General features: G+C 31.4%; 2 protein-coding genes across 2 annotated transcripts; both read left to right on the top strand.

Moving 5' to 3' along the window:
* Positions 1 to 9089: 9089 nt before the first annotated feature.
* On the top strand, positions 9090 to 10495 carry LOC104749876 (LOB domain-containing protein 12-like). Its single transcript, XM_010471588.3, has 2 exons — positions 9090 to 9367; positions 9732 to 10495. The coding sequence occupies exons 1-2, from the start codon at positions 9206 to 9208 to the stop codon at positions 10185 to 10187; spliced, it is 618 nt and encodes a 205-aa protein (XP_010469890.2). The 5' UTR covers positions 9090 to 9205; the 3' UTR covers positions 10188 to 10495.
* Positions 10496 to 13279: 2784 nt separating this feature from the next.
* On the top strand, positions 13280 to 15039 carry LOC104749875 (UDP-glycosyltransferase 87A2). Its single transcript, XM_010471587.3, has 2 exons — positions 13280 to 13943; positions 14040 to 15039. Exons 1-2 carry the CDS (start codon positions 13379 to 13381, stop codon positions 14906 to 14908), a joined length of 1434 nt encoding a protein of 477 aa, XP_010469889.2. The 5' UTR covers positions 13280 to 13378; the 3' UTR covers positions 14909 to 15039.
* Positions 15040 to 15686: the final 647 nt, after the last annotated feature.

Genomic DNA, 15686 nt, shown 5'->3' with positions numbered 1-15686 from the left:
TAAGGGGTGGTATTGGTTTGAGATTTATGAAATTTTTTGAAGAGTTCAACAAAATCATTAAAAGTGAATAAGTGAAAAATTGTTAAAGATTGCTAGAGAGTTTTGTTAATTAGTTTTCTAAAATCTTGTAAAGTTCTCCAAACAATCCCTGTATTTTTATGATACTTTCCATGATTTTATTTTGTAAAGAAAGTATCTAAAATCATGAACCAATAACATAATAATTGAACTCATTAACAATCCTAGAGTATTTTGTTTTAATTGAATAACACAAAACTTTTAATGACTTTATAAAAGTCTAAATCCAATAACCCAGATTTGTTAAGATTTTAAATGATTTTTTACAAATCACAATCTAATAACACTAAACTTTAACAGAGTTTAACAAAATCTTGATCTAATAACAACAGATTTTACATAACATTTAAAATCTTGAAAACTCTATTCAGATCTCAAACCAATTAACCCCCACTAACATCATAGTTATGTGATGTAGTATATTGGTAATAACTAATAAAAGAACCTTTTTTACATCTACATATCAACTATTCATAATTTCATATTTTCCCTAATTACCGATAATATCAACTAGGTAATTTCATATCAACTACATATATTCCCTACATGTATTCATAATTTCATATATTCCCTAATTACCTAGTTGATATGAAATATGAAATATGAAATTATGAAAAGGAAGAAACGTTAATTTCAATTAGGGAAGAAGATAACATATACAATACATGTTATTTACCTTAACTATCATTTTGTACAAAAAATTATTATGATAATCTTATTATAATAAATACGTTTTCCCCAATACAAAAAATTATGATGCTGAAAATATAAGAAATGACAATGGATGGTTCAGTTTGACCACTCTGAATCTGAGGTAAAATTTTAGGTATTTAAAAAAAAAAATTAATTTAAAAATCGAGAAAGTCTAAAAATTAGGTTTAGATTGGCAAAATTTTAAACTGTGAATACAGATTAAAAGAAGAACAATTGAATAATTTGACGAAGCTTTGTTATAGACTAATATACTAATTTGCATCTTCTCTTGTAAATACAAATTAAAAGAAGAACAATTGAATAATTTGACAAAGTTTGTTATATATACTATATACTAATTTTATAATTAATAAGTAACTCTTTCCATATCTTATGTATCCACCATTTATTTTATTTTTATTAAAGGGTTTTCTTACGTATCCACTAGGCCTGGACATAAAATCCAAATCCAAAAATCTGAACCGTATCCGAACCAAAAAATAAGGGGATTAAAACCGAACCGATAATAAAGAAATAACCGATCGATTCTTGGTTTTCATTATTTTGGATATTCCTTATTATCCGATCGGAACCAATATCTAATAGATATCCGAATATAACCGAACATATAAGAAATAGTTATATTCCGATAGATATGCCTTATATCTTTTATGTATTTGTCTGGTTCTATTTTTTTTTAATACTCCATTAGTATGGTTATTTGGGTACAATAAGATTAAAAAATATTCGAATAAAACATTGTCTAATAACTTTTAATTTAATTTTGTTTATCGACAATCATATCCAAAATCTGAATTATCTGAACTGAAACTGATCCAAATTTTATAAATACCTGAATGGATGTTAGAGTTAATATTCAAAAAATCTAAAATCCGAAAAATCCAAACTGAATCCGAAAAATCCAAACTGAATCTGATCTAATATCCGAACGTCCAGCCCTAATAACCACCATTTCTATGTGGATCTTTTAATTATATCCATTTTTGTATTGCCAATTATTACCTTTATTAGTTATTTTTGAAAAATATAACTTTTACTGACAGAAAGATAAAATTGAACTAATAGTTGGAAGATGAGTGAGGCGGCAGAGAGCTAGAGTCCAAGTCCACGGATTAGCACGAAACTCTCTGATGTAATTAAGATTGCTTCTTTTTGTTTCTTACAGAATCTTACAGTTACACAAACACAGACTTTTATTTATTTCCCGACAAAAACAGAAACTCATCTCTTTCACTCACTCAACTAAACTTTAAGCAAAAAAAAAACAAACCCTCAGGTACTTTTTATTTCCCACCTCTTCAACAATACATAAGAGACTTTAATAAAAATTTACTGAACTCAGTCAAACATTGCTTCTTGTCTCCCCCACCGTTTCCAAAGATTTTAATTTTTTCTTTTATAAGTAAGAAAATGCTGTAAAATAGAAACAAAAGAGCAAATACCGAGAACCGAATCTTCCATGTCATCTCGAAGCATTTAATGATGTGCATCGAGTCTCACATGCTTATTTTTCTCCGAGGTGCTCAAAGATGTCTGTTCTCTTCTCTCTTCTTTCTTTTAGTTTGTTCTCATTTTCAATTTTAATTAATTAAAGTAATTTAGAGAATTATTTAGTTCTTCTTTCTTATGAATGAATCTATAATACGTTAGCAAGACGAACCACTTCCCAATGTGACAGTTCTAATTCTAAAATATATCTCTCCATTAGCACCCAGCTAAACTATTTATTCCTCCTCTCGAGTGGTCCTGTTAGCTTAGTCCTTTTTATTTTCTATATTTTCCTTTTAGTTAGTAGTATGCAATAATGCAGGAAATACTCTTCCACTAAATATATGTACCGATACGTACAGATTTTATGATCGTACGTAAGCTCAAATTATATTTCCATTCGGACTTTGAATAGTTTCAAATTGTTGTGGGTTAAATAAGTAGAAATACCAAGTTAGGTATTTTAATTTTAGATTTTAGTTTTCCAAAAATAAGAAATTTTATATATCTTTACTATCTCTAAATAAAAGCAAAATCATATCTGAGTTATGACACTTCAAAAGTTACCATGAAAACTTAGACAAAAGAAAAAAAAAAAAATATATATATATATATATATATATATATATATATATATATATATATATATAAACACTGAAAATTCAGTTAAACAAATTCATCCATTGATGGCAAGGATATTGAAGTTTTGTCACAAAGCAATCATTCATTAGAAAATATATGTTGATCATAAGTGTAATATTATTTTATATAATCCTTCATTTTACTGATTAAGAATTTGACATTTTAACAGCAAAAAATAATTTTGTTAACTGTTGGTCTTGTACGTAGCCTTATCTAGGGGTTGATTGTGATTTGGGCACTTAGTTTTTGAACCACTTTTAGATTAGTTCAAATATGTTGGCAAATCTTGAGATGCATGCTATTTTTTAATAAAAGTTGATATCAATTTGGAGGGGCTAGAAGACAATTCTAGAGAAATCTGATGCATCATACATTAATTGTGGGGGCCTAACACATCCAAGTTGATAAATTTTTGTGAATAAAACTACTCATTAATTAATATATACAAAATTATGCTATCAAGCGAATATGTTTGTAGAGATTATTGTGGGCGATGGTCACAAACTAGTCAAATGGTTTTTTCATGCATGTCCCCGCTATTTTGGGGTTAAAAACATTCCTTAGATGCACCACATGAATTTGATATATTATTAAGAATCATAACCACTTTCTAACACTATCGTTTCTAGGTTTATGGAGTATGTTTTTCTTGGTAGATGATATTTTCTATTTTAACTAAAAAGTTTAGATTCTTGAAATTAAGATAGTGATCAATATAGGTTGGAGATAAAATTTTGTTGGACGTATATAATCTAGCAATCGCAAAGTTTATATATATAAGGGACAACTACAATATTTTGATATTAATATATATTTTCTTCTAAACAAAAATGTAAAGAAGTAAATTGATTAGTGAAAGATAAATAAGCTATGAGAGTAAAAGAGAGGAGTTTCACTTGGGAAACAGTGGTTAGAAAGCTTGGACTCATGTGGAATTCATTTAATGTGATGGTTGAAACTTTTCTTGAGCCTTTTGATCAAAACCCCATTTATTTTAAGAATCTCTTCAGACATTAATTAGGGTTTTCTAATTAGCCTTGTGTCGGATCTCGTTTTGTGGGTCTTGCATTAATTTCCTCTGGATTTATGTTGTTTTTTAATTATACTCACACAATGGACTCTTACTTAATCCCTCCAATATCAGTAGTTAGAAAGTGATGCATGTATCTTCGATCTCCTCATTAAGTATGAGTAATATTGTTGATGATTTATACTCGTATAATACGTATATAAACACAAAACTATATAAATATGGTAAACATATGTGTTTGAGAAATGAGAACTACAGAATATGTGAACCAACCATGATAGTTTAGTGATCGACAAATCGTCATGTTAGTTAAGTCTACATATCAATTCTCATATATTATAGTATTGGCTATTGTACACGTGTTACGTATACTTTGATTAACATGTGTTTTAGATTTATATGAAAAATAAACAAGAATTTTTTGAGCGGAAAAAACTCAATTTTTTTTAACTCTATTGTAAAATAAAAAAATATTTATCTTTAACATTTTTGAAGTACATTTTTGTATCATCCTCTCTTATCTTTGTATCCAAACAAGTCTCAATTAAATTCTCTACAATCATTGCAACCAAACACAATCATTTCTTTATTTGATATTATTAATTTCCTAAAAACTATCTACCTAATTTAAATCAATAAGTTAGATTAAAATATAATTCTCCTTGCACTTTTATTTAATCTTATATTTAATTATTTTAATTACTATTTAATAAATAAAGTTAATAAAATTTTAGATTTTTCAGTATATGATGTGATTTAAATTTTTATAAACAGATATATCGTTTAAAATTTTTTTTAGGATATTTATAACCAAACGAGTATATCCACATATAGAGCTCGAAATACATTTTTAAAGTACAATAGGGTGCCATCACTTTTTGGCTTTTTGCCAACTTCATGTCAGATTTTTAACTAAAATTATAACCGATTCAATTATCCGGATACTCCTTAAGATTACCGAATATTTTGGGCCGGTTTATAATTCATAGCGTACTTATTTACATCCAATTAATGTCCATTGTATCTTAGGAAAGATCTAATTTACATGCCAAGTTTTTAGGGCTGAGTTTGACAAAAAGAATTGATAACACAAATTCTGTAATCACATCCTTATAATATAGAAACTAATTCAAGATGAATACATCTTAGGAAATATATAATTTGCATTTAATAAACGATTATATATTTGCTAAGTTCTTATTAGCTTTAAATGTACACTATTAATCCAATAATATCAGTTGAGAATCAAAATAGGAATATGTCATATCATTCATTCCTAAATCATAACTAACCAAATCATAAAATGTATATTCTCAATTTGCGAATCAAGAGTTTATACAAAACCTATCTACAACCGTTAACAGTATATATATATAGATTCAGTTCACCATCGAAAGCACCACTAAAAAATTACAGTATCATATCAACAAAATAATAGACTCGTGGTGTACTACGGGGTAAAACCTAGTTGCTATTATAAGAAAATGGTTAGTTTGTATTTGCTCTAACCAAAATTGAATTTTCTTTTGTTGATGAAAATGAATAGCATCAGCCGAATATTTTGTGTTTTAACTCAAATTTAAAGATTCAGTTTATCAATTTAGATTAAACGTTGAAACTATTATTTGATGCCTATATTTCTATGTATCGTTTTATATACCTCAGAACATAAAAGATAAGTGAACAGGTATATTTACAAGGATACTATTAAAGAGCATCTAACCACAACGTTAAAATGCCGTTTCAAACAACAACAAGATTTAAATTGTAGAATATTTAATCAACACAGTCTAATTTGTTATTTCTCTTGACAAAGGTCTTAATGTTTTTGGTACGTAGATAGACAGAAGTCATATGGGGCTTGGCTAGAAAATCGAAGAAAAAGTGCACAAATACTTGTTCTTCTTGGATTCAAAAAGGTTAGGTCTTTGAATACTGTGTAAAAGAAACTACATCTACAAGACTATAACTTTTGGACGTTAATTAGGTTATTTAGGTTGTTCAAAACGATGTTCAACGTCTGTCTTATTGTGGATTTTTAATGGATTAATTATTAGTCCATCATCTCCCTTAGTATTTTATCATACCTCTCTAAACTTAACATCCATTAACTATGTCATTCATTGTATGTTTTAACGAAATTCAAAATTTGTAGTTACTCACACTTTTCACAACTTTTATTATCCATCACTTATATATTCTGAAATTTTATTCTCTCTATAAAATCTTACTTTCTACATGTACATCAATCTAAATTGATAAATCTAGCTACAATTAACCTTATAAATAAAGACTTCTCTACTTGGTGTATTTATGTGGAGACATTTAATCTTGTTTTCAAGCCAATGGTAAAAGCAAGACAACTTTTTGACTGCTAGCTATTGTGCAAAAAACCTATGTTTTACTAGAAATGTGTGAAACCACACTCATTCGTTAATGCTAGATAAACATTAATGTGATTTTGTGGTGCCAAGAAAAAACCATTAGTCTGATATCTTCTTTAAGTTAAAGAATTGAGGCGTTTACCATGGTTTTTGTCTTACTTTGGTTTTAGTTAAATAAGACAAGATTCATCACCAAAGATAAGAGTTTGTGAATTTTTAAATTTTGGCTCTCCGTAATCCGATAAAAACAAATGTTGCTTTTTACGCATCGAAGTCGCTGACCTAAGATGCTTCGTAGAGATTCTGTCCCGACTTTTTAATATGTTTCTTTTAATCGGGAGAGAAAATATAATGATAACTATCCCAAAGTTCTTAATTAATCAATGTCTTCCCATAAAAACTCGGGCCTAGCTCCCAACATTATTATTCTCATAATCACTTTACAAAAGATTAAAATAGTGTGAGAGTATGTATTAATTAATAAGGAAGTGTGTGTGAAGGAGAGATTGGTTGAAGTTTTGATGTGAATGTCTTTCAAGGCAACAAACATTCACGTTGGAGGCCATTTCTAAAGGAGTCTCGGTCCTAATTAGGGTTTCACGTCATTCTCACTTCCATAGTGTATTATCCTAACATTACCCACTCTCTCTCTCTCTCCTACGTTTATTTCTTTTTCTTTTCATTTTTATTTTATTTTATTAAGTAATTGCCTAACCAACATTTTTGTTTCGTTTTTCTTTTTGTGTTAGGAAAAGTCAAATATAGGCCGCCATTTGAATTTTTGTATTCAAAGCATGTAATATGACCAATTGTGATTTTTAATAGTGTTAACTGGTAATTAGTGGATTGACGCATATCCTATACATATTTTAGTTGTTCTTCTCACTTCCGGCCTAAATATAATATCAAGTCAGCATAATTTAGTGACAAAATTAAAAGAAAACCTATATAATGTATGGTATTAGTGGTTTTTAATTTAGCTTTATTGTTAGTATTGTAAATTCGAAAAAACAATTGGAAAAATTCTTAAAGCGTGAATAAGAAAAATAGATATATATTTGAGGTGATTTCTTGGTAGTCTCTATGAATTATTTTTTATTGTGCAAATAGTAACTTAAACTTATAAATCCTAAGACTTTTTTTCAACGACGAATATAAAGTATAGAATATTTGTCATGATGATGTTGGTTGAGATATCTCAATTAGATGTTGTGAAGAAGGTGTTTTAATCAAGCTCTCAACAATGAGCTGGTTCAATGGTGATCTTAGTCAAGTAGAACCACGATTTGAAACCAACTGGTTTGGAGCCTTGGAGATCGTTCAATATACAGTTGAGCATGAACCAAGTTGTTAGAAAGTTGGAACAAATTCTGTTGTTATGCTCTCTCTCACTTCCTTAAGCAAGCGATTCTCGAGTTTGTAAGATCATCAAGTGAGATCTTGTGTAAACATACAAGATCATTTTGAATTTGTAAAATCATTTGCGTTATTTTTTTTCGTGTTGTCCAAAGTTTCTAATTACACAATCTAATAAATATGTTTAGACCACCCATCTCACTCTCCTCGACTTTTGTAATTTAAAAAAGAGAGAAGATTAAGATATCGAGAGACTAGAATACAAATAAATAAAGAAAGATAAGAGAGGTTAGTAATGGTACGACTGTCGTGTGTGTTAAAGAAAGAAGAGAAGAGTCAAAGGACAACGTGGGGAAACTTCTCATTATGCATCGGACGCCAACCTATCACGCGCCTTTGCGGTGCTCACTTCTACATATCTTTTTTTTTCTTATAGTTTAGTTTTACCATGTTAAAATCTTCATTCTTAAGGTCAGAAACGTCATTGCCAACGTCTTTTCTGAGCCGTTAATGTGTACACGTCCATCTTATATAGTCTGAATTAAGGATCTATACACTGTTATGACGCTGTACAAAAAAATTCGTGATTAATTTCTCGACGGTATGCTGCCAAAAAAAAAAAGAAAAAAGAAAATAAAACTGTCGACGGTATATAGTGAACTAATAATCAATTAATTACTGAGCTTTTTGAGTTTTTAGACACCAAATTAGGTAAGATATACTCTTTCACTTTTATTTTATATGATGTTTAAAGTTTCGGCACATAAATTAAAACTTTATTTAATTTTCAATTTTCTCTATTTTGAAATATTACTACTTGTTAACTATCATTAAAAAATTTAACCAATTAGAAAAACAAACTGCAGAATTCAAAATGTTATAAACAATAGAATAAGTGATGTTTAAAATGTTATAAAGAATGAAAAAAATCATATAAAATGAAACAAAACATTCTTTTTATTTAAACATCACTTGTTATGAAACATACGGATCGGAGTAATAAAGAAATAAATATTATAGAACTAGATGAATTAGGGATTATATATATTGAAAACCTTAAATTGTTTAACATTAAAAATAACAAGTTAATGTAATTGTAACGAGAAAAGCAATAATATAAGATAGTTACAGAACATATTAGAGGAATTTTATGGCTAAAAGGAAATACAATATAACTTGTCGTAAGAAGAATATGAAAACTATAGGGATATATATAGGTAGTGTTTTCATATTCAAGTTAAATACAAATATATATACCATTTAAGTTAAGACGTTAAAAAAAAAAAAAATTAAGTTAGAATTAAATGAACACATGTGAACACCAACCTCGCTCTCTCTAGAAGAAAAGCCTTCAAAAACCTATTATAAATACACACCTCTCACCACTCTCTCCCTTTAACTCTAAGCTTTTCTTTCTTCCTTCGCTATTCTCAAAGTACAAGAGAACTCCATACTTAGTAAATTGTAAGAATTCCAACTCCTGTTATTGGTGTGATCCTGATCATAGTAGAATATGGCCGGTCCGGGATCATCGCCATGTGCTTCGTGTAAGCTTCTTCGACGACGCTGTGCAAAAGATTGCATCTTTGCTCCTTATTTTCCTCCTGACGATCCTCACAAATTTGCCATTGTTCATAAGGTCTTCGGAGCAAGTAACGTTAGCAAAATGTTGCAGGTTCATCTCTTTCCCATTTCCCCATAACTATATTCTATTTCGGTTATCTTGTTTTTTTTTTTTTTGAAAATGAATTTCGGTTATCTTGTTTCGTTGAAAGCTTTAAACATTTTGCATATGCTTCTTTAGTTGTCCCCTTTCTCTTCCAATACATTCAGTGTGTGTTTGGTCAAATACCACACTTCTTTGATACATATAAACATATTTTACTCCAACAACCCTTATTAACTTTGATATTATTCTGAACTGGTTGGTTAATTAATTATGCTTGAAAAAAACTATATAAACATATATGAATTAATATATGCTACCTAGAATGTTATATAGATATAAAATGGTTACATGGTTTAAATAAATTTTACAGGAGCTACCGGTTCATCAAAGAGCTGACGCGGTGAATAGTCTGGTTTTCGAAGCAAACGCACGAGTTAGAGATCCTGTATACGGATGCGTAGGAGCAATCTCCTACTTACAAAACCAAGTCTCGCAGCTTCAGATGCAACTAGCAGTAGCTCAAGCCGAGATTCTTTGCATTCAGATGCAAAATGAGCCAACCTTACAGTCTCATCATCAAGTTCTTGAACTAGACCAAGACCACAAGGCTCTCTTGCTACAAAACAACAACAACAACAACAACAACAACAACAACAACATCAATAACTGCAGCAACAACAACAACAACAACAACAATAACAACTTAGGTTATGCCATGTCTTCTGGGCAGTTCAACTCTAACTTTGCATCTCCAAGCAGCATAATGCAAATGCAGATGCAAATGCAAATGCAAGACCCTCTTAAGCAAGAATCTCTTTGGACTTAGTTTATTTATTTTCTTTGGTTTAAAAACTCAGTGAAGTTTCGACAAGTTTACTTCTTGGCTATGTTGAAAAAGAGAATATGGGAACAGGTTTCGTGTAAGGAAAGTAGTATAAGTCAAAAGGTTAAATGCATGCATGTGATGGTGATGAGATGTAGTTAGAGAAGCTTTAGGATTAGAGATCTGTTTTTTTTTTTTTCCTTTTTTTTTCTTCTCTTAATTTGGTGTCTCACTTCCAAATTTTTCTTTTCCCCATCGTTTGAACAGTGAAAATTAGATCTAATTCCAATCCAAATTTTATTTTATTTTAAGTCTCCAAGAAATTGCTCTACCAAGTACCAACTACACTTTTTTCTCAAGCAAACCGACTCAAAACTTTGTCGCGTTCAAATTAAGAGGAATTTACAATATGGTTTTTATGGATTAGTTTAAGAATAGACTAAAGTCTCAGATATTAAATATCTTTATTAAACTTATGTTAATTAAAGTCCTACACATGCAAAAACAACACTATACTTTTTCGAGAATTAACTTTACTATATACTAAAAATGTTGATTTTGTTTCTACTTGCGATAAACTGAAGTTGAAATCGAAGTAATAATAAAAAGCTCAAGTTGCAATCTACATTTTATTCAAAAAGGGAAATCTACATGATTCAACCTTTACGATTTGACTCTCAATAGATTTATTCGACCGACTTGATTTGATTAATCATAAGCTACACGTTAGAACATAAAGTCGCCAAAATTAAATTATCAAAATTAAATTAGAAAAAGAGGAGGTGGTGGTGTTGAATTTGATTATGTTATCTATTGCTAGTGTTCATGTGATCAGTAGTCGAAACAAAATTATCAAAATACTGCCTGTCGTCGCTGTCGACATGGGAAAGAATCTAATGACTAAAAATAATCGATCATGTTCTTCAAATTGCAATTATTTAATATTTTCAAATACCTTTAACTTGTTTTTGACGATCGTACCAAGCCAGAGAACTTATAACTGTCATAATCATATAATGTATATGATATAATTATTGAGATAATACTCTATCTTTAACTTTACGCGTAACAACTTTTTAGTTAGTTTGTTGAAAAGCCCTCTCTTAATTTGTATAGTATAGTAGAAATTATTAAGTTAGACGCATGTATACATCTAATTAATTACACGTAGACGTGCATGTGCTCCATGCACGTGCGCAAATTTATTTTCTTGGCCATGTGTGAACTGATTTTCTTATTTGGCAAACATAGGCTAATTTTAACAAGAAGCTGAGAGGGTGATTAGACAAAATTATATGATTACAGTGGCAGAAAATGTTAAGATTTTACAAAGAAATCCAAATTGTTGCCTTTACTTAATTTATGCACACCTCAACGAACTTTCCCGTTGGTGTGCTAACGAATTCTGGCTCTGAAGTTATAAGTAAAGAAACAAAATTATATTTTCACATAAGCGATTATTAAATTGTTTACATGAAACAAGCATGTTAATTAATAATTAACTTAAGTTTGTGATTATATTAGAGAACCTAAACTCTTAATGTAAAAAGCCTTCTGGACAGAATGTGGTAAGTACCTACCTAGACCATAAAAAAATACAAATCGCTGGCAAACATATATTATCAGCTAATACAAATCGCCTGACGAAATTTAATTTAGTAAGATTTAATACAAATTTGTATTTAATAAGATTTGTATTAATGTAAAATTTAATACAAATCGCCTGACGAAATTTAAAAAAAAAAAAAAAAAAGACTGTAAACTCTTTCTTATTTAGTAAATACTAAATTTAATTGAATTCATCTTATCATTTGAACATGCATTTTTTTTTAAAAAAAAAAAAAAAAAAGAAAAAAAAAAAAAAAAAAAAAGAAAAACATGCATGAATGCAGATACAACATGTCCGGGACGAGTACTTATGGAGGACATACCACAACACCATTGAAGAAATTATATCTGAGTGTCGTCGACCTTTTGACAAAAAAGAAAAAAAAAAAAAAAAAAAAAAAGAGTCGTCGACCATGGTCCCCTTTCCAAATTAGAGTTTGAAAGAGAAAAAGGAAAAAAGATAATGCAGCAAACCCATCGATGGGACGAGATATATATAGAGGCCCATTACTATTAGTGTTTGCCTTTGTTTAGTCTGAGAAAGAACAGTTTAACAATTATGGCTTCGGATTTGGTAATTGGTGACTTTCACTTTTTAAACAATGTTTGGACAAGTGGACCATCTCCATTGTTTGGACATGATGAGTTTATTATACCCGCCTACCCGGACTAAAACAAGGACGAATCCAATTTCTTTTTGGGGTCTGAGTGTCTGACACTTTTCTTCGTTAAACCAAGGTTTTAAAAAACGGATCAAACCGGTAGGTTCGATCAGTTTGACCGAGAACAATCTCTTTTTCATAGTCCGGGCTGAATTGAAATCTTAAAAGTGATAAATCTTGGGTTTACAAATTTAAGTTTAACTAGTTAGAGTTTGTATTTTCTAGTTTACTGGTTTTTTTCTAAAAAAACAGAATCTGTTTATATTTTTATTCACCTTGAAGCTATCATTAAGCATTACACCATCCTTATTGGTTATATAAGTGAGATGGTCTTGAAACAGTAGATAAATATAAATAAGAATAAAATTAGTTTAGTGGTTGAACAGTTTAGATCCAGATTAGATCCAGATCTTTACGATGAAAATGCTTTTAGAGTCCAACTCCACTTCTTCATGATCGAGTAAAAATCCCGTGTGCTCTATCGACACACAAAAAAAAACTGGCTTTGTTTATCTATACATAAAAGTTTACAAAAAATGATACAATCATTAGTTTAGATATTTAAATATTGTAAAAGTGACGCCATAATATCCCAAAACAAACGATTATAGTGAAGAATTAAAATCAAAGCAATTATAGTGTTTTCATTTTGTCTTTAACTATTGTTTTTTTTTTTTTGGAAAACTCGGTCCGACCAGTTATATACCACTCCGACCAGACAGTCACTAAACTATACTAATACCGAATCGGCGTTCGGTAGCCAAATCTTACCCTCCACACAAAACAAAATTTGTCTGCCTTTATAGGAGACGAATGATAGAAAAATCGAATTTTGTAATCGCTTTTGCCTTTAAAGGATCACACGCCGTATACGGCACACCAAGGACCAAAAGATTTGACCACCTTTTTTTATTATTATGTTACATGACTCGTCCCACCGTAGATATATACTCTCTTCACTCACACGAACCAGAGTCATACACTTCGCACCCGATGGATCCAACTGAATCATCACCAAACCAATTCCGCCACGTGGTCGCCATGCCTTATCCTGGTCGAGGCCACATCAACCCAATGATGAACCTCTGCAAACGCCTCGTCCGTCGATACCCTGACCTCCACGTCACTTTCGTCATCACTGAAGAATGGCTCGGGTTCATCGGATCCGACCAGAAACCCGACCGGATCCACTTCGCCACTCTCCCGAATCTCATCCCCTCCGAGCTCGTCCGGGCCAAAGACTTCATCGGCTTCATTGATGCCGTCTACACAAGATTGGAGGAGCCGTTCGAGAAGCTTCTTGACCGACTCAACTCGCCGCCTCCTAGTGCAATCATCGCCGACACTTACGTTATATGGGCAGTACGTGTCGGTACGAAACGGAATATTCCGGTGGTTTCTCTCTGGACCATGTCGGCCACGATTATCTCGTTCTTTCTTCACGCTGATCTACTCGTAAGTCACGGCCATGCTCTGACCGAACCATCAGGTAAACATCACTGAATTAGCTATCTAGCTTTAAAAGTTCCATTTTATAGACTTATATGGTTTCTTCTTGAATCTTGTTTTGTTCTATAATTTAAAGGAGATGAAACTGTTGATTATGTCCCCGGTTTATCTCAAACAAAACTACGGGATTTGCCTCCGATATTTGAGGGTTACAGCCACCTACTCTTCAAGAAAGCTAAGTTGTGTTTTGATGAGCTCCCGGGAGCTAAGTGTCTTCTCTTCACTACTGCTTGTGAACTTGAACCTAAAGCCATTGAGGCTTTCACCTCCAAGCTAGATATCCCGGTTTATGCTACCGGTCCTTCAATACCATTTGAAGAACTATTCGTTGGGAATGAGGGTAGTGATCCCGAATATATCCGGTGGCTTGATGAGCAACCGGAAGGTTCTGTGATTTATATATCTCAAGGGAGTTTTCTTTCGGTCTCTGAAGCTCAGATGGATGAGATAGTGAAAGGAGTGAGAGAGAGTGGAGTTCGGTTCCTTTGGGTGGCTCGTGGGGGCGAGTCGAAGTTTAAGGTGGCTTTTGAAGGTAGCTCAGGGGTAGTGGTGAGCTGGTGCGATCAGCTGCGTGTGCTGTGTCACAAAGCTGTAGGTGGGTTTTGGACGCATTGCGGGTTTAACTCAACATTGGAAGGGATATATTCGGGTACACCGATGCTGGCATTTCCGTTGTTTTGGGATCAGCTTCTGAACGCAAAGATGATCGTTGAGGACTGGAGAGTCGGAATGAGGATCGAGAGGAAGGAGGAGAAGTTGTTGATAGGGAGAGAGGAGATCAAGGAAGTAGTGAAGAGGTTTATGGATAGAGAGAGTGAAGAAGGGAAGGAGATGAGAAGAAGGGCTTGTGACCTCAGTGACATCAGTCGAGGAGCTGTTGCGGAAAGCGGTTCGTCTGTTTCTAAAATCGACGCTTTCGTTAGGGATATTACCAATACAAATTAAGGCTCAGTGAGCTTTTGTTGTTCGGCACATTGTTTTTACAATTTATAGTTATAAATTGAAGTAGTTACAAATCTTGTTATGTCTTATTGAAGTTTCGAGACTTCGAGTAATAAAGAGATACAACAGCAGAATGGTCAAGTTTTGTTGATTATTTGTAGGTATGACATGACAAAGTGCAATATTGACGATAATTTCTCATACTTGTTGTCTCGTGATTCACTGCAAAGAATGAACAAAGCCTTTGCCATTGTACTGTGCGATATAACTTTGATGACAACGCAAGAGAAAGAGCATCCCTTTGAAATTGGTACTTTTGAGATACAAACTTATAAATTATTTGTCTAAACGCTGCGCCAAATAAATTGTTACGAGATAAAATGACTAGAAAGAACAATTTTACTTATCATTTTTTTTCGTTTTACTAATTATATTATATTGGGTGAACGTAGTCGTCCATGAAGAAAGAACATGATCGTAATTCGTAAACCAAATGTTGCTCACACGATCGACATTATCACAAACCACTATTCTTCGTCAATTTTGATGATTTTAATTTTTATCTATCAGATTTGTTTTTGTTTATCAAACCCTAGATTCCATGGATGTAATAATCGATCCGAACTTAGAATCTTAACCTTTGATTATTTAAAAGATAGCGTAGACTAAACACACAATGAAGAATCATATATAAGGCCATATTGGTTGTATAAGGAATAATGTTAGACATTTGGTGCTAATAAAGTTTTAATAAGCGCAACCAAAACTATACATTGAACAC

Source organism: Camelina sativa, chromosome 16 (genome assembly GCF_030686135.1).
Source record: "Camelina sativa cultivar CO46 ecotype springtype chromosome 16, ASM3068613v1".
NCBI lineage: Eukaryota > Viridiplantae > Streptophyta > Magnoliopsida > Brassicales > Brassicaceae > Camelina > Camelina sativa.
The sequence above is the reverse complement of the archived record's forward strand: the minus strand, read 5'-3'. Positions and strand labels throughout refer to the sequence as shown.